The sequence below is a fragment of the Saccopteryx bilineata genome, chromosome X (genome assembly GCF_036850765.1).
Source record: "Saccopteryx bilineata isolate mSacBil1 chromosome X, mSacBil1_pri_phased_curated, whole genome shotgun sequence".
Taxonomy (NCBI): Eukaryota; Metazoa; Chordata; class Mammalia; order Chiroptera; family Emballonuridae; genus Saccopteryx; species Saccopteryx bilineata.
This window is the reverse complement of record NC_089502.1, coordinates 98014058-98034004: the sequence shown is the minus strand read 5'-3', so window position 1 is coordinate 98034004 and position 19947 is coordinate 98014058. Positions and strand designations below refer to the sequence as shown.

The 19947-nt window shown below is 42.0% G+C and overlaps 1 protein-coding gene across 2 annotated transcripts in view; it reads right to left on the bottom strand.

Annotated features, from left to right (window-relative positions):
* Window positions 1-7056: 7056 nt before the first annotated feature.
* The window catches only part of RP2 (RP2 activator of ARL3 GTPase), a 64313-nt gene continuing 51422 nt past the window's right edge, over window positions 7057-19947 (bottom strand). Inside the window, exons 4-5 of one of the 2 annotated variants that reach the window (XM_066249876.1) lie at window positions 17562-17647; window positions 7057-10572 (exon numbers count right to left, since the gene is read on the bottom strand). In XM_066249876.1, coding sequence (XP_066105973.1) covers window positions 10489-10572; window positions 17562-17647 — 170 coding nt within the window. In that variant the 3' untranslated portion in view covers window positions 7057-10488. The remainder of the gene's footprint in view (window positions 10573-17561; window positions 17648-19947) is intronic. The other variant, XM_066249875.1, reaches the window with a different exon arrangement.

Below are 19947 nucleotides of genomic sequence, written 5' to 3'. Positions count from 1 at the left end.
GGTGGAGTGCTAAAGGAGAAGCCATTTAGTGCAGAGTTTGTGCAGGAGAAGTAGATGGGGAACAGAGGTGAATAAGGCTAGTGAGCTAGAAATCTTTGATTCTAGGAAACTCAGATAAGTCAGTAGCTTTGTAAGCACTGAATGAGTGGGTTTTGGAGCTCAGTGTGTGTTTTTACTTGCCTGCAGGGTGCAAGCTAGGATTAAAGCTAATGGCCCACCAGTTATTGGCTCCATTGTTTCATTAGTGTCTGTCCGAATCTAATGCAAACCTGCATGGGCCAGGCTGCTGTGATGGTGGCCGTGGCTGCTGGTTTTACAGGAGGGCTCACATAACCCACACAAGGGATATTCCTGGAACACCCAGCACAGGTAATCAAGGAGACTGTACCACTAGACCCCACAGAACACCTACCACATAAGGCCACCCCATAAAGACTGGGAGTCAGCAGATCTATAATATGCAAAAACAAATACAAAGAGGCAAGCAAATGGGGAAACAAAGAAACAAGTCCCAAATGACAGAACAGGAGAAATCTCCAGAAAAAGAACTAAGTGAAATGGAGATAAGCAATTTAACAGTTCAAAAAAATGGTTATAAGGATGCTCAAGGAACACACTGAACTTCAACAAAGAGATAGCAAGCATAATTTAAGGACATAGAAACCTTAAAAAAAAAGCCAGTCAGAAATGAAGAACATAATATCTGATATCAAGAACACAGTATAAACAGTAGGTTGGATGAAGCAGAGGATTGAATCAGCAATTTGGAAGACAAGGTAGAAAAAACAAACACCCAACCAGAGCAGCAAAAAGGAAAAAAAGAATGAGGATAGTTTAAGGGATCTTTGGGACAACAACCAGAAGGAGAGGAGAGAGAGCATGGGATCAAGAACTTATTTGAAGAAATAATGACTGAAAATTTCCCTAACCTGGTGAAGGGAAAAGACAAACAAGTCCAGGAAGCACAGAGAGTCCCAAACAAGATGGACCAAAAGAGGCCCACTCCAACACACATCATAATTAAAATGGAAAAGGTTAAAGACAGAGAGAATCTTAAAAGTAGCAAGAGAAAAGCATTTAGTGATTTATAAGGGAGCACCCATTAGACTGTCAGCTGATTTCTCAACAGAAACATTTCAGGCCAGAAGGGATTTTCATGAAATATTCAAAGTGATGAAAAGCTAGGACCTACAACCAAGATTACTTGATCCAGCAAAGCTATCATTTAAAATAGAAGGAGAAATAAAGAACTTCCCAGTCAAGAAAAAGCTAAAGGAGGGAGAAGGAGGTAGGATAAGAAGGTTAAGATTAATAAGAAGAAAAAGGACCCAGAAGGACATAGTTAAAAGGATAAACTGGCAATAAATATGTAACTATCAATAATCACTTTAAATGTAAATGGTTTAAAGCTACGGCCCTGCGGGCCACATGCGGCCCCCTGAGGCCATTTATCCGGCCCCCGCTGCACTTCTGGAAGGGGCACCTCTTTCATTGGTGGTCAGTGAGAGGAGCATAGTTCCCATTGAAATACTGGTCAGTTTGTTGATTTAAATTTACTTGTTATTTATTTTAAATATTGTATTTGTTCTCTTTTTGTTTTTTACTTTAAAATAAGATATGTGCAGTGTGCATAGGGATTTGTTCATAGTTTTTTTTATAGTCTGGCCCTCCAATGGTCTGAGGGACAGTGAACTGGCCCCCTGTCTAAAAAGTTTGGGGACCCCTGGTTTAAAGACTCCAATAAAAAAACATAGGGTAGCTGACTGGATAAGAAATCAAGACTCATATATATACTGTCTACAACAGGGGTCCCCAAACTTTTTACACAGGGGGCCAGTTCAATGTCCCTCAGACCATTGAAGGGCCGGACTATAAAAAAAAAAAACTATGACCAAATCCCTATGAACACTGCACATACCTTATTTTAAAGTAAAAAAACAAAACAGGAACAAATACAATATTTAGAATAAAGAACAAGTAAATTTAAATCAACAAACTGACCAGTATTTCAATGGGAACTATGCTCCTCTCACTGACCACCAATGAAAGAGGTGCCCCTTCCAGAAGTGCGGCAGAGGCCGGATAAATGGCCTCAGGGGGCCGCATGCGGCCCGCAGGCCGTAGTTTGGGGACCCCTGTACTAGGGGATGGGGAGTAAAGAGGGACAAATATAGAGTGACAGAAAATGATTTGACTTTAGGTGATGGGAACACAACACAACAGTACAAATGCTATAGAAATGTTCACTTGAAACCTGTGTACTCTTAATTGATCAATGTTACCCCATTAAATTTCATTTCTAAATTAAATAATAAAAGGATGATACATCACTGGATCTGTGGTGGCACTGTGAATAGAGCATCAACCTTGAATGCTGAGGTCACCAGTTTGAAACCCCAGGCTTGCTTGCCTGCTCAAGGCACATACAAGAAGCAATTATGTATGAGTTGATGCTTCCCACTCCTCGCCCCCTTCTCTCTCTCCTCTTTCTAAATTCAATAAATAAAATCTTAAAAAAAATAGATCATACACCATGATCAAGTGGGATTTATTCCAGAGATGCAAGGTTGGTACAACATCCACAACAACAAACATGATAAATCACATAAAACGAAGGAAAAAAACCACAGGATCATATCAACAGATGCAGAAAAAGCATCTGATAAAATCCAGAACTCACTTATGATAAAAAACTTTCAGCAAAGTAAGAATATGGGGAATAGCCTGACCCATGGTAGCACAGTGGATAGAGCATGGATGTGGAGCACTGGGGTCGCTGGTTCGAAACCCTGGGCTTGCCTGGTCAAGGCACATATGGGAGTTGATGCTTCCTGCTCCTCCCCCCTTCTCTCTCTCCTCTCTGAAATGAATAAATAACATCTTTAAAAAAAAAGAATATGGGGAATATACCTCAACATAATAAAGGCCATATATGACAAACCCACAGCCAACATCATGCTCAATGGGCAAAACCCACAAGCATTTCCCCTAAGATCGGGAACAAGACAGGGATGCCTGATACCACCTTTCTTATTTAACAGTACTGGAAGTCCTAGTCACAGCAATCAGACAAGAAGAAATAAAAGGCATCCAAACTGGAAAGGAAGAATAAAACTATATTTGCAGATGACATGACACTGTACAAGAGAACTCTAAAAATTCCACCAAAAAATTCCAGATCTGATAAATGAACTCAGTAAAGTAGCAGGATAAAAAATAAAAATCCAGAAATCAGTCCCATTTTTATACACCAAGAATGAACTATCAGAGAGAGAAATTAAGATAACAATACCAAAAGTCCTGGCCAGCTAGCTCAGCGGTAGAGCGTTTGCCTGGTGTTTGGAAGTCCCAGGTTCGATTCCCAGCTAGGGCACACAGGAGAAGCACCCATCTGCTTCTCCACCCCTCCCCCACACCTTTCTCTCTGTCTCTCTCTTCCCCTCCCACAGCCAAGGCTCTACTGGAGCAAAGTTGGCCCGGGCGCTGAGGATGGTTCCATGGCCTCTGCCTCAGGCGCTGGAATGGCTCCGGTTGCAGCAGAGCGTTGCCCCAGATGGGCAGAGCATTGCCTCCCTGGTGGGCATGCTGGGTGGATCCCAGTCGGGTACATGCAGGAGTCTGTCTCTTACTTCCCACTTCTCACTTCAGAAAAATACAAAAATAATAAGAATAAAAAGATAACAATACCATTCACAATTGCTTCAAAAAGAAAAAAATACCTAGGAATAAATACCAATGATGTAAAAACTTGTACTTGAAAAATTGTAAGACACTGAAGAAAGAAACTGAAGATACAAATAAGTGGAAGCATATATCATGTTAATGGAAAGGAAGAATTAACATCATTAAAATGTCCATACTATCCAAAGTAATCTCTAGATTCAATGCAATTCATAACAAGATACCACGTGGCATATTTCACAGGACTAGAACAAATATTCCAAAATTTTATATGGAACCACAAGGGGCCCCAAATTGCAACAGTAATCTTGGGAAAATAGAACAAAGTTGGAGGACTCATGCAACCTGATATCGAACTAGACTACAGGCCACAGTAATCAAAACATGGCACTGGCATAAAAACAGACATAGATCAATGGAACAGAATAGAGAGCTGAGAACCCACACCTATATGGTGAATTAATATTTGACAAAGAAGGCAAGAACATACAATGGGGTAAAGACAGTCTATTCAATAAATGGTGTTGGGGAAACTAGACAAATATCTGAAAAAAGACAGAAATGACCCCTTTCTTATACCATACACAAAAATAAACTCAAAATGGTTTAAAGATTTAAATATTAGACATGAAACTATGAAAATCCTCAGAGAAAACATGGGCAGTAGAATCTTGAACATTTCTCATAGCTTTATTTTTTTTCTGATATATCATGTCAGGCAAGGGAAACAATAAACAAATGGGACCATATCAAACTGAAAAGTTTTTGCACAGAAAAGGAAACCATCAACAAAATGAAATGACAACCCACTGTATGGGAGAACATTCTTGTGAGTGATACGTCTGATAAGCCATTAATATCCAAAATTTATGAAGAATTTATAAAAATAACACCTTACAAACAATCCAATTAAAACATGAGCAAAGGATCTGAATACTTTTTTTTAAAGAGGACATACAGATGGCCATTAGATATATGAAAAGATGCTCAGTGTGCCTTGGATGATTGTCTCAGTGGTAGAGTGTCGGCTCAGAATGTGGATGTCCTGGGTTCGATTGCTGGTCAGGGCGCACAGGAGAAGTGACCATTTGCTTCGCCACCCTTCCCCCTTATCTCTCTCTCTCTCTCTCTTACTCTCCTGCAGCCATGGCTCAATTGGTTCAAGTGCATTGGCCTCGGGTGCTGAGGATGGCTCTGTGGAGCCTCTGCCTCAGGTGCTAAAAATAGCTTGGATGTGAGCATGGCCCCAGATGAGCAGAGCATTGGGCCCAGATGGGGGGTTTCCGGGTAGATACTGGTCGGGGCACATGTGGGAGTCTATTTCCCCTCCTCTCACTTGGAAGAGAGAGAAAAAAAAGATGCTCTACATCACTAATTATTTGAGAAATGCAAATTAAATTCACAATGAGACATCACTTCACACATATCAGAATAGCTTCATCAATAAATCAACAAACAACAAGTGTTGTCAAGGGTTTAGAGAAAAGGAAACCCTTATGCACTGTTGCTGGGAATGCAGACTGGTGCAGTCACTGTGGAAAGCAGTATGGAGTTACCTCAAAGATAAAAAATGGAACTGCCTTATGACCCAGTGATTCCACTTCTGAGAATTTATCCGAAGAAACCCAAAACACTAATTTGAAAGGATATATGCACCCCTATGTTCAATGCAGTGTTATTTATAATAACATCTGGAAACAACCCAACAGTGCCCATCAGTAGATGGGATAAGAAAACTATGATACATTTATACAATGGAATACTACTCATCCATAAAAAATGAAATCTTACCTTTTGTGGCAGCACAGATGGACCTGGAGAACATCATGCTAAGTGAAATAAGCCAGTCAGAGAAAGACAAATAACATAAATAACATGTAATTTCACTTACATGTGGAATCTAATGAACAAAATGAACTAAAAAGCAAAACAGAGATACACTGATAGAGAGCAGGCTGAGAGCTGTGGGGTAGGGTGCTTGAGATGGGGGTGGAGAGATTGAATGAAAAAGGACAAAAAAAGAAAAAATGTATGGTTGGACAACAGTGTGGTGATTTCTGGGAGAAAGGTAGAGGAATGTAAATGGGGGATAAATGATGATGGATTGAGAGTTGACTTGGGAATATGAATACACTATACAGTGTACAAAAGATGTTTTGTAGAATTGTACACCTGAAACCTATATAATTTTGTTAACCAGTGTCACCCCAATAAATTCAATTAAAGAAATAAAACTATAGCAGAAATAAGACAACCTCAAATGAAGGATTGAAAATTAGATTAAAGAGAAAAAAATACAGGTGGTAAAAACGACTAATAAAGATTAAAATAAAAAACTAACCAATCTGCAGTTTTAGCACTTCTGATTTGTGGGATAGGAGAGAGAGAAGTTGAGTACAAAAGGTTTGTAAATGTGTTAGTAATTTAAAAATAAGGTCCAGGCCCTGGCCAGTTGGCTCAGTGGTAGAGCGTCGGCCTGGCATGCAGAAGTCCTGGGTTCGATTCCCAGCCAGGGCACACAGGAGAAGCGTCCATCTGCTTCTCCACACCCCCCCCTCCTTTCTCTCTGTCTCTCTCTTCCCCTCCCACAGCTGAGGCTCCAATGGAGTAAAGTTGGTCTGGGCGCTGAGGATGGCTCTGTGGCCTCTGCCTCAGGTGCTAGAATGGCTCTGGCTGTGACAGAGCAACGCCCCGGAAGGGCAGAGCATTGCCCCCTGGTGGGCAAGCCGGGTGGATCCTGGTCGGGCGCATGCAGGAGTCTGTCTGACTACCTCCCCATTACCAACTTAATAAAAAAAATACAAAAAAAGTAAAAATAAAAAAATAAGGTCCATTTGTCTATCCTTGAAAGTACATAATGGGGAGAAGGCAAAGGGGAGATAAAAGGAGATGGTGATGGTGATGAAAGGAGACTTGATTGACTTGGGGTGGTAAGCACACAAAATGTTAAGAAAGAAAGAAAGAAAGTATATCACAATTCATTATATTCTTAAATATGGAAGAGGAGAAAGATCTCTAATCTTAGTAAATATTCAATCATAATAAAATGAATCTTTTAACAAAGGTAGCCTTATATTGGAAATTCTTTAGTTTAAAACAGGTTTTCTATTTCCTTTGCATTTCCCCGGAGTGCTTTTACACACACACACACACACACACACACACACACACACACGGCATATAGCTCATTTTCATTAACATAAGATAGAGATGAGAACATTTTATTTTACTTTTATCATTAAAAATTTGTGTAATGATCAATTTTGGCACATGTATGAGTAAATGTATGTTATAGAAATGCTCTTAGTGTTAAGCCATTTTCCTTTTAATAACATTTATTATAAATCCAATTTTATAAACACTAGATAAATTACATACAAAAGCTATACATAAATATACAGAAGCAAAAACAGTACTAAAACTTAAGCAGTACTTTCAACACAAGAGAAATAAACTAATATAATGCTTATACATGTAAAACTTTAAAATTACTAATTCTTCATGAATTCAAAAGCTATTCAGAAATGAAATGTAGTTTTTATAACTACTATCAAAGTTTTAGAATTATAGAAACAACAACAGCACTAATTTTTAAAAAATATCTTCAAACATTTGGAAGATTAATGCTATCTTTTTTTTTTTTTTTTTGACTAATGCTATCTTTAAAGACAAATTAGACTTGGGCAAAAGCTCTTATTTAACCGAAGAATATAAAATTTTAAGCTTTGGTTAACAGATGCTAAATTTAGTGGAAATTTTAAATTAACATCTCCCTTATATGTTATATTCCTGAGTTTTTTGCCAAAATACCACGGATAAAATAAAGAACTCAATTTACAGCTTCACATACCACTGTATTATTTTTTTGAGAAAACAAAAAGTACTATAATTAAGTGTGAATAATGTAGTTTAATAATGTAATCATGACTAAAAGGAACATGTTTAGTTTAGCTTAACTATGGGGGAAATTTTAAAACTTTTTTATTTGTTGACTTTAGAGAGAGACAAGGGGGAGAGAGAGGCAGAAACATCGATTTGTCTCTGTATGTGTGTGCCCTGACCGGGAATTGAACCTGCAACCTTTGTATAACAGGATGATGCTCTAACTCAAGGGTCAGGAACCTTTTTGGCTGAGAGAGCCATGAACGCCACATATTTTAAAATGTAATTCCGTGAGAGCCATACAATGTCCCGTGTACGTTCTGCATTATTCAATAAAAATGTGGTGTTGTCCTGGAGGACAGCTGTGATTGGCTCCAACCACCTGCAACCATGAACATGAGTGGTAGAAAATGAATGGATTGTAATACATGAGAATGTTTTATATTTTTAATGTTATTATTTTTTTATTAAAGATTTGTCTGCGAGCCAGATGCAGCCATCAAAAGAGCCACATCTGGCTCATGAGCCATAGGTTCCCGACCCCTGCTCCAACTAAGCAAGCTATCTTGGCCAGGGCAACTATGGGAAAAATAACCTTTGACCATTACTTGCAATGCTCATTTGTAAATTATGATCAAAATTATATTAAACCTGTCACCAATTTTTTTTTGTATTTTTCTAAAGTTGGAAATGGGGAGGCAGTCAGACAGACTCCCGCATGCGCCCAACCGGGATCCACCTGGCATGCCCACCAGGGGGTGATGCTCTGTCCAGCTAGAGTGTTGCTCTGTTGTGACCAGAGCCATTCTAGCGCCTGAGGCAGAGACCACAGAGCCATCCTCAGCGCCCGGGCCAACTTTGCTCCAATGAAGCCTCAGCTGCGGGAGGGGAAGAGAGAGACAGAGAGGAAGGAGAGGGGGAGGGGTGGAGAAGCAGATGGGCGCTTCTCCTGTGTGCCCTGGCTGGGAATCGAACCCAGGACTCCTGCACGCCAGGCCGACGCTCTACCACTGAGCCAACCGGCCAGGGCCCATGTCACCAATTTTTATTTGAATCTTATGAAACTATATGATTTAAAGGAGAGGTTGATTAGTATATATAGACTGCTCTATAAAAAGACTGAAATGATGCAATGCTAATGGTTAGCACAAGGCTAGGCACAGGGTAAGTGGCAAATATTACTAATTTAAAGTGAAAAGTCCTTTAATATATTATTTCTGGACATCAGCACACAATTTGATGTATTATTTATAAATTAATATGAAAATAACCAAAAAACAGTTTAAATACAAAATTATATTTTTAGTAGCAATCATCAGAGAATTTTTTTTACAAGTGGCTAGTAGTTTTATCAAAATAGAAGTAAAATTAAGGTTCTTTTTAGAAAATAGACCTATTAGTTGCTACATGCAATGTAGATGGCAGGTTCAGTCACTTCACACAAGAACAGCCTCTCAACATCTTCCAAACTGATAACTTCAGAGTCCAACAAGCCTCTTAAAACACAATTTTCCCTGGTGACTGAATCAGTGCATCTAGGGACTGGGTCCAAGAATTGGACTTTTAAACAAGTATGTGTCCCTTGCCTCCTTGTAAATTATTATGGTAGACTAATTTGGAAAACAATACTTGAAAGCAACCAAAATAATTTTATCATGCTTGAACATTACTTGAAATGAGTGGCATATCTAATGAAAGTCAAATTTATGTACCTTTTTAATCTGCATAACATTATTATGCCTAAGTATGTCTTACCTAAATATAACAAGGTTTTGTTCTGATTCTCTTAACATCCCTCAGGAGCTGATAAAACAGTAATCAACTTTTTGAAAACTACAGGTGATTTGGCTTCTACAGTTTTGTTTTTGTGGTTTTTGTTTTGTTTTGTTTTTTTACAGAGATAGAGAGTCAGAGAGAGGGATAGACAGACAGGAACAGAGAGAGATGAGAAGCATCAATCATCAGTTTTTCGTTGTGACACCTTAGTTGTTCATTGATTGCTTTCTCATATGTGCCTTGACCGGGGGCCTTCAGCAGACCGAGTAACTCCTTGCTCGAGCCAGAGACCTTGGGACCAAGCTGGTGAGCTTTTGCTCAAACCAGATGAGCCTGTGCTCAAGCTGGCGATCTCGGGGTCTCGAACCTGGGTCCTCCGCTTCCCAGTCCAACGCTCTATCCACTGCGCCACCGCCTGGTCAGGCTTGGCTTCTACAGTTTTAGTGTTGCATATACTTTCTCTTATCAGAAAGCAGAAGAGTCATTTAGCAGTTGTATTCAAAAATTAAACAGGGTAAAAGTTATTCAAATAATTATATTACAACCAGTCTTCAAACAGCTATACCATCATCAGTTAGTTACTTAAAAACCAATTATCAAACACCTATTAATTTAAAAATTCAGTTTATGAAGTATTATTATGTCAAGTCCATGTACGAAATCTCATTTGCCATATTATACAACTAGAAAGCAATTCTTTGACTGAATATGGTTACATGACAAAATGCACATAGGTTCATTCTAACTGATAAACTAGTAACAAATCCAGCTAAATAAAAAAAAATAAGCAATGGAATGTATTCTCAAACAAATAGCATGGAGCACTGAGGAAAGTTAAAATTATCAGAGATTTGAAAGAATGTTTAATTAGGATTAAAATCATGAACTGTTAGCCAGTTCTATTTTCTAATGACAGTATCATATGCAGAGAATCAAAAGTGCAAGCTTATTGAAGTGGGTTAAATAGTTTTTAAGCTAATTAAAACTGCTTAATTTAAAATGAACTATTTTTGAACCTCAAGTAAATGATACATTATTCAACAATTTACTGAAGAATCAGCTTTAACAATTTCAGCCTTAGTAAAAGCTATTTCTAATACAGAAATTGAAAAAGGGTTCAATACCAAGTCCCTGCTTCCACGATGCACTTCACATTCTCATCTGTATATCAGCAAAATTGTAGAAGTTCTCTATATCTTTAGATGCTGCGTCCTGGTTTTCTGATATATAGGTCTATTTTAAATATAAAAGAAACAAAAAATAAATACTAGTAGTCCCCATATTCCAAAGCCCATGTTCTCCACAGAACTAAGTCATAAGCTTGCTATTTAAATGAAGTTCAAGCACATTATTTATATATGTGTAGATTTTCTGTAGAATTCATGCAATATAGTTTCAATAGCTAAAATGTAAATTGAGGTCCTTTAAAAGCACTTAGGATGTAATTAAGCTCTCACTTTCATAATACTTCATTTGTATTGTATTCCACTTGGAATTTTAATGTTTTTAAATATGCAACACTCAATATTATGAAAGCTACCGAATAAAGAGGTTTATTTAAAGAACTCTCAGTTTCTTCTGTTTTCTAGAAACAATCTCAATAGGCTAAGTAAAACTTGAGATTATCATTTTTTAAAAAATTCCTGTGTTGATTTGAGAGACATAGAGAGAGGAACTGAGGGGGAGGAGGGAGATAAGGAGAAGAGAGGGGGGGTAAAAGGGGGAGAAGAAAAGGAGGGGGAGAAGGAAGAGAGGGGAGAAAGAGGGATGAAGAGGGAGGGAAGAAGAGAAAGGGAGGGAAAAGAAGGGAGGGAAGGAGAGAGAGGAGAACAAGGATATGCGGAGAGATGAAGAGGGAGACAGAGGGAGGGATAGGAGGGAGAAGGAGGGAGGGAGACAGGGAGGGAAAGGAAGGGAGAGGTAGGGAGGGAGGGAGAGGAAGGGGGAGACAAATGGGAGGGAGAACAGAGAGAGTGAGGGAGGGAGAGAGGGAAAGGGAAAGAGAGAGGTAGGGAGAGGGGGCGAGGAGTAGAAGGAGAGGCAGAGGGAGAGGGAGAGGGAGAGAGAGGGGGAGAGGAAGGAGAAGAAAGGAGAGGGAGAGGAAGAAAGGGAGAGGGAGAAAGGGAGAGGGAAAGGAAGAAGGGGGAGAGGGAGGGAGAGGGGAAGAGGGAGAGGAACAGTGAGGAGAAGGGAAGTGGGAGAGACAAGAAGGGACAGAAAGGGGAGGGAGAGAGGAAAACAGAGAGAGGGGGAAAGAGGGAGAGAGGGGGAAAGAGGGAGAGAGGGGGAGAGAGGGAAAGGGGGGAGGGGGAGGAGAGAGGGGGAGTGGGAGAGAGGGGGAATGGGAGAGAGGGGGAGAGGGAAAGGGGGAGAGAAGGGGAAGATGGGAAGAGAAGGGAGAGTTGGAGGGGAGAGAAGAGAGAGTTGGAGGGGGAGAGAAAGGGGAGAGGCAGAATGAGGGAGAGCGAGGGAGAGGAACAGGGAGGTAAAGAGGAAGAGAGGAAGAGAGGAAGAGAAGGGGAGAGAGAGATGAAGAGGGGAAAAGGGAGAGAATGGGAAGGACAGAAAGGGAGGGAGGGAGGGAGAGAACAGGGAGGGGGAGAGGTGCAGAGGGAGAGAGGGAGGGAGAAACAAGGAGGGAGAGGGTGGGATGGAGAGGGAGGGTGAGGGAGGGACAGTGAAGGAGGGAAAGGAAGAGAGAAGGAGGGAGGAAGAGGGAAGGAGAGGGTGGGAGGAAGGGTTAAGAGGCAGAATAGAGAGAGGGAGGGAGGGAGAGAGGTAGGCAGGGAAAGTGAAGGAAGGGGGACAGAAGGGAGAGGGGAAGGAGGAGGAGAGGGAGGGAGGGGGAGGGAGCAGGTTGGGGATAAAAAAGAGAGAGGGGCCCTGGCCGGTTGGCTCAGCGGTAGAGCGTCGGCCTGGCGTGCGGGGGACCCGGGTTCGATTCCGGCCAGGGCACATAGGAGAAGTGCCCATTTGCTTCTCCACTGCCCCTCCTTCCTCTCTGTCTCTCTCTTCCCCTCCCGCAGCCAAGGCTCCATTGGAGCAAAGATGGCCCGGGTGCTGGGGATGGCTCCTTGGCCTCTGCCCCGGGCGCTAGAGTGGCTCTGGTCGCAGCAGAGCGACGCCCCAGAGGGGCAGAGAATCGCCCCCTGGTGGGCAGAGCGTCGCCCCTGGTGGGCGTGCCGGGTGGATCCCGGTCGGGCGCATGCAGGAGTCTGTCTGACTGTCTCTCCCCGTTTCCGGCTTCAGAAAAAAAAAAGAGAGAGAGAGAGAGGGACAGAAAGAGAAGCAGAGGGAGCAGGAGAGGGGGAGAGAAGGGGAGTGAGAGAGAACGGGAGAGGGAGAGAAATGGGGAGAGGGAGAGTGGGAGAGGGACAGAGGAAGGAGAGGGGAAGGAGAGGGGAGGGAGAGAAAGGAGAGGGTGAGAGGGGAAAGAGGGAATGAGAAGGGGAGAGGGAGAGAGGGGGAAGACAGACAAGGGGAGAGGGAAAGGAGGAGAGGGATAGAGAGGGGGAGAGGGAGAGAAAGGGAGGAAGAGAAAGGGGGAGGAAAGGAGAGTAGAACAGGGAGAAAGGGGAAGAGGTGGAGAGGGAAAGAGGGAGAGAGAGAGGGAAAAGGAGAGGAGGGACAGGAGGAAAAAGGGGGACAGGGAAGGAGAGGGGAAGAAGGGAGAGAGGGAGAGGTTAAGAAGGGAGAGAGGGAGAGGGGAAGAAGGGGGAGTAGGAGAGGGGAAGTAGGAGAAGAAGGGAGGGGGAGAGAGGAGGGGAGGGAAAGGGAAAGGAGAGAGAGGGAGAGGGAGAGGGCGAAGGGGAGAGGAGAGGGAACAGAAGAGGGAAGGGAAGAGGGAGAGAAAACAGGAGAGTGAGAGAAAATGGAAGAAGGAGAGAAAATGAGAGAGGGAGAGAAAATGGGAGAGGGAGAGAAAATGGGAGAGGGAGAGAAACAGAAGGAGAGGGGAAGGGGAGGGAGGGGGAGGGACAGAGAAGGGAGGGAGAGGGGAAGGATAAAAAGGGGGAGAAAGAGGAAAGAGGGTGAGAGAGGGAGAGAGGGAGAAGGCGAGAGGGAAAATGAGAAGGGAAGAGGGAGAGGGAGAAGAAGAGAGGGGGAGGGAAAGAGAGAGGGGAGAGAAGGGAGAGTAGGGAGAGTTGTAGGGGGCAAGAAGGGAGAGGTGGAAAGGAGAGGGAGGAAGAAGAAGAGAGAGGAAAAGAGAGGGAGAGAGGAAGTGAAGGGGAGAGGAGGAGAGAAGGAGGGAGAGACAGAGAGGGAGAGGGAGAGAGAGGGAGGAAGAGGGAGAGGGTGGGAGAAAGAGGGAGGGAAGAAGAACAGAAAGTGAAGGAGGGAGAGAAGGAGAGGCAGAGGGAGAGGGAGAGAGGGGGAAAGGGAGAGAGAAGGGGAGAGGGAGAAAATAGGGGAGGGGGAGAGGAGGGAGGGGGAGAGGAACAGTGGAGGGAGAGGGGAAGGGAGAGAGGTGGGAAGGGAGAGAGGTAGGATGAGAGGGAGGAGGGAAAGAGAGGGAGAGAGACAGGGAGGAGAGAGAGGGAGAGGTGGAGGAGAGGCAGAGGGGGAGAGGGGGCGAGAGAAAGGGAGAAGGAGAGGAAGGAGAAGGGGAGAGGGAGAGAGGGGGAGGGAGAGGGAGAAAGAAGGGGAGAGGGAGAGAGAAGGGGAGAGGGAAAGGGTGACGGAGAGAGAAGGGGAGATGGAGAAGAATAGAGGAAGGATTGGGGGAAGGGGAGAGGGGGAGGGAGAAGAAGGAAGGGAGGGAGGGAGAGGAACAGATGGGGGAGAGGGAGATGGGGTGAAGAGGAAGAGAGAGGGAGAGGGAAAGAAGCAGAGAGGCAGAGAAGGGGGAAGGAGAGGGGGGAGAAGGGGGAGAGAGGAAGGTGAGGGGGAGAGAAAGGGAGAATGGGGAGAGGGAGAGAGAGGGGGGAGGAGAGAGGGAGAGAGAGGGAGAAAAGGAGAGGAAGAGAAGGAGAGAAGGGGAGAGAGGGAGAGAGGGGGATAGAGGGAGAGCAAGAGAGAAGCATAAACTTGTTTCACTTAGTTGTTTCATTTAGTTATGTTCTCATTAATTGCTTCTTGTATGTGTCCAGACCTGGTGTTGACCCATGACCTCTGGCACTCCAAGTTCACACTTTATTCACTGAGCGACCTGGCCAGGGCCGAGGTTATGTTTTTTAATGCTGCTAATGGTATATTACTGATTTAAAATGAACTATTATCTGAACAACAACCAAGCATACTCAATAGAACTCTTCAAAAATAGCTTTTACAAATGTCAGCTAGGAAAGAGGGGAGACCTGAGTTCTATTCTAGCTTTATCATAAAGTAGCTCTATGAAGCTGAAAATTTAATAAACCTCTCTGGCCTCAGTTTCCACAACTGTAAAATGAGAAAGTTGGGTTAGATAATCTTTAATTCAGAGCTAAAAACTCCAAATCATATAAACTATTTTCTGTTTCCTTTTCTATTCTAGTCATCTTGATCATATCTGCCTTCAACCTAAGTAGTATGTGATGATAAAATGAGACAAAAGACAAAATACTTTAAATTATCAGAATTCAAGGAACCATAAGCCAAATCAGACTATAAACCCAAAAATTTCCTCTCATATATTTATAAAAAAAATAATCAGCTATATGCATAGACATACTCATTTAATCCTCTTTTATGTTTGGTTTTTAAGTAATATTAAGTCTGAAATTCTTAAATACAGCAAGCTCATCAACATATCTAGAAAATACCTACATGTAATGATTTCTAGATAAAGCTCACATTCAATTTCAGAGGCAGCATTACTGAAACAAATAACAATGAACACTGGGCAATGGGAGTGTCTGTCTAAAGTATATAATCTTAGAAATATAAATGCTCCTCAACTTACGGTGGGCTTATGTTCCAATAAAACCCATAAGTTTAAAATGTCATAAACTGAAAGTGCATTTAATACACCTAACCTTACTAACACCAAAGCTTAGCCTAGCCTACCTTAAACGTGCTCAGAACATCTATATTAGCCTACAGTTGGACCAACACCCAACACAATGACTACACTGTAGAGTAGCGTTTGTTCACCCTCATGATCCCAGGGCTGACTGGGAGCCGTGGCTTCCTGCAGCTCCTCAGCTATGAGAGAGTAAGGTACAACATACTTCTAGAAGTGTGGTTCCTACAGAATGTTTATCACCAAAAGTTGAAAAACCATTAAGTCAAACCATCTGTATAACATTTCTCGATATGTAATTCACTAAGTTTTTTATTTATTTATTTTTTTATTCATTTTAGAAAGGAGAGAGAGAGAGGAGAGAGAGAGAGAGAGAGAAGGGGGAGGAGCAGGAAGCATCAACTCCCATATGTGCCTTGACCAGGCAAGCCCAGGGTTTCGAACCGGCGACCTCAGCATATCCAGGTCGACGCTTTATCCACTGTGCCACCACAGGTCAGGCTCGCTAAGTTTTTTAAAAAGGCAGGCCTTGAAGATGCATTTGGTGAGACATTTTACTTGAGAAACATATATTTTGGAGTTTTTAAATAAGTACATTCTTATTTTGTAAAATTTTAAGCAATGAATATTTTAGTTTGGCAAGGAAAAACCAAAGCTTAGCTCCCAATTATTTACCACGAGTCCTAAAAATTATGATGTTTTTTAAAAAAAATTCCATGCAACACTAGAGCTAAAAAGTACTATGTGGTTGTAAGGAAAAGGAAGTGAAAAGGTTTGACTGAAATATAAATTGTCGGTCCCAGACCCCCGCCCAGGAGATGGGGAGTCACATGTGCCTGCAGCTGGCCTGTGGCTCTAGGCTGTTGTGAACTGGGGAATTAGAAGGTGAGGGGTTTGGGGGGAATACAGGATCTGGGGCTGATTCTGAGTAGTTAAGAGATTCTGAGGGTTTCTGGTAGGTGGAAGATTAACTGGGACCATGGGAGTCCTAGCAAATGTAGTGCCGGGGCGCTGGGATGTCTCAGGAGTAGGCTGCATTCTGAGGTTGTCCCTGAGAGCACAGGCTTTTCTGGAGCCCTGGGGATTCTTCAGAGGTGCAGAGGCCTCTGGATTACTGGGGCTTACTTTGGGAGAGGAGGGGTGCCCAGATCATTGGGAAGTTTGGAAGAGAGTGAGATGATATTTCTGAAACACTGATTGGGGATCCTCCTGGAGGATTGGCTTGGAAGGGAGCCCTGGGGTTTGCTCATAGTTAGGGGATTTTCTGTAGCCTTAATGTTCACAATGGATGTCCTCATTTTTCTGTAAACTTCCCAGAGGAGGTCTTTAGGCCCTTGAGGTGATATGCAAGATTAAAAGGGCAGTTTTAGAGCCTTGGGGTTCAATCCTAGGAGTAGGGGAAAGGGATATTTCCAGAAACCTACTAGGGCCTTTCTTTTCAGAGGTGGGGAGTCTTAGAGAGCCCTTGAAAAATAGTCTGGGACCTTTAGAATACCTTGGAGCTATTTCAGGAGCCCACTGTTTTTCTGGGAGCTGATATCGGAAAAAGTGAGATGGCACATGTGAGCTTTGGGGTGTATCTGAGGCTGAATTTCCTGGAGACTGATTTGAAGGCATCCAGAGACAGTAAAATTCTCTCTGGTCTGAAACAATCTCTCTGATGTTGTCCCTGGCTTGCCTGAGATGTGCTTTTTGTAGTCACAAAGGGAAACCCTGGATTCTGGCGACATGTGGATGGGATGTCCACCTTCAACCAAAGTTCATTTTTAAAGTATGCCATTAGCTCAATTCTGAGCTTGGCCCCAGATGGGCAAGCATCAGCCCCAGATGGGGGTTGCTGGGTGGATCACGATCAGGGTACATATGGGAATCTGTCTGTCTTCCTTTCTTTCACTTGGAAAAAAAGAAGAAAAAAGCGTGCCAGGTTCAGGCTGGGGTTCAGGAGAAAGAGCTGGCTCAAACTGGGACTCAGCCTTCAAGGAGAACCCTGTTATTGTAGAGAAAAAGCGCAGGAACTTGGCCCTATGTAAGTGCCCTAATTGAGTCTGCCAATGGGTAAAAATGTCAAGGGAGAGGTCAGGGCCTGATTTGCAGTAGAGATACTCCAAGTAGTTCAGGAAGGGTGTCCCCTGACAAGCAGAATGTGGGGCCAGGTGAGTATCTGGGCTCTTCAAGGGGTGTCTGGGCCGATGGCTAGGAGAGCAGCAGGGCTGAGTCATGCTGAACTGAGCTCAGGAAGGGGTTAAAAAAAGAAATATAAATAGTCAATGAAATCTTTTACCTTGATCTTCTTGAATATCTCGTTGACAAGAATTCTACATGCTTCTACAATACCGCCTCCATTAAACTCCAAGGCAATAACAGGCCCTGTAAGCAAACCGAAGAAGTATTGTCTTATCAAGAATACAAATCTATTCTAAAATTAATCTTTTTATTCTTCCCTGAAGAATCTCCAGCCTCTTCTTTGGAGTTAAGAGAAAAGGAAGAAGGAAGTAGATAGAAGGGACGCATCACCTCAGATACTTCTTCCTACTCTAATCATAAAACGAATTAATATAGTCTCTTCACATGACAAGCAGCTTCAATGCTACTATAGGACTATCACATTTTTAAGTGTTGTAAATAGTCTGGCTTTTCTGGTTTTCATTCATCTATAGAAACTATAAAAAGGTCACCCATTTAGCATTACAAAAATAGTTGACAAAATGACAAAAAGGATCAGAAGCAATTCAAGTCAACATAAGTCAGTTTTGCCAGGAAGTCAGCCTTGCTTCCAACTCTCTTACTTAACAGCCAAATCTGGACCCCCAATAACGAAGCTAAGCCAAGTAAGAACTGAGACTTGGCACTGAAAGTAATGACCATGTGAAGTATTTTCCTTTTTTATTTAAACTTTTATTTATTGACTTTAGCGAGAGAAAAAGAAGGGAGAGAGAAAGAGAGACAGGAACACTGATTTGTTCCTGTATGTGCCCTGACCGGGAATCAAACCAGCAACCTCTGAACTTCAGGACAATGCTCTAACCAACCGAGTTATGCGGCCAGGGCAATGAAGTATTTTTTTTTTTTTTAGTGTATCTGAAAACTACATTCTAGATCCAATGACAAAGTGTTTATGCCCTTCAATTCAATTAATATCTATTCAGCTATCACTATATTCTTAATAGTTTTAATTTTTATCTCCTACAGTAATGGAGAAGTCCTGATCTCCATGAAAGTATAATTTTTTTGAAAAAAAAAAAAGACATAGCCTGACCTGTGGTGGCACAGTGGATAAAGAGTCGACCTGGAAATACTGAGGTCGCCGGTTCGAAACCTTGGGCTTGCCTGGTCAAGGCACATATGGGAGTTGATGCTTCCAGCTCCTCCCCCCTTCTCTCTCTCTGTCTCTCTCTCCTCTTTCTCCCTCTCTGTCTCTTTCTCTCCCTCTCTCCTCTCTAAAAATGAATAAATAAAAAAAATTTTTTAAAGAAGACATAAACCCATTAAACAAATATAGAAAAACAGAGAATGATGAAGTGCTAAGTAATGAAATACTAAAGTGATTGTAGTCATGAGCCACAGGCAAGGTACAAGAATAAGAGAAAAGATCCCACTACAGTGGACCAAAATAACTGCGGGTTTGTGATTTAATACAGGCAACAAATACAGAACATGCAGGATATAGCAGCAGTCAATTATACAATTAGATACAGAGAACAAATTACAGTGTGAGTTTTTCAGCATCACAGTGGTGTAGATCAAGACAGGTGCTGAGTAAAGAAAAGAAGCTAACTAGGAAACCTTTTCTTAAAAAAATGGATGACTCTATGTCTAGAGACAAGGAATGAGTAAGATAACCTGAAATATCTTGTTGAGTCAAAAAGCAATGAGGCTATCAAAGGCCAATGGGGCATCGAAAGGACACAGGAGCCAACTTGGAGCTCCCAGTGGCCAAAGATGAGATATAATGAGATCAAAAGTATAAATAACTGCAATTTATTAAAACATACTGAATATATAAAAAGTCATGAGCTCACAGTGATTATTTAGCAAAGAGAGAAACAAAGAAACTTCACTGGACACCACTGTAGGTTGCTAGGGAACCATATCATTACTCTGAAAAGTGAGGCTTAATTATTTTCCCTTTATTCTGCTTTTCTGATATGAATCATATTTCAATTAACCAAAGAGTTCTGTCAACATCCATTATTAAATACAGAGGTAGTGACATGATTAGAATATGATCACTTTGCAACTCCTAATTAAATAATTGGATCAGGCAACAATCATCAATGTCTTTAGCATCACACAGAGAAGACTGACAGAAACCTTTAATAAGATTGTCCTCATCTGAACTTAACAATCAGTCTTAGTATCACTAAAAGTGCAATAATCAAACATTATATGCCCTCTCATGTAATGATATAGGAAATATTATCACCTTTGAAATAGTCTTGCCAAATGAACAAAACAAAACACAAAACCCTAAATGTGAGTATAAACAAGGCTTTCATCTAACTTCTGGTCCATAGTAACTGTAGAGGAACAAATTAAACCCATGCATACTACAGGACAACTGACCAGGTTTCTTTTGCAAGACAGAGGCATTAAACAGAAAGGGGATGGGAAACACCTGTTTCTGATTAAGAGTGATCTAAGATACAAAACAATGACATACAGTAAGT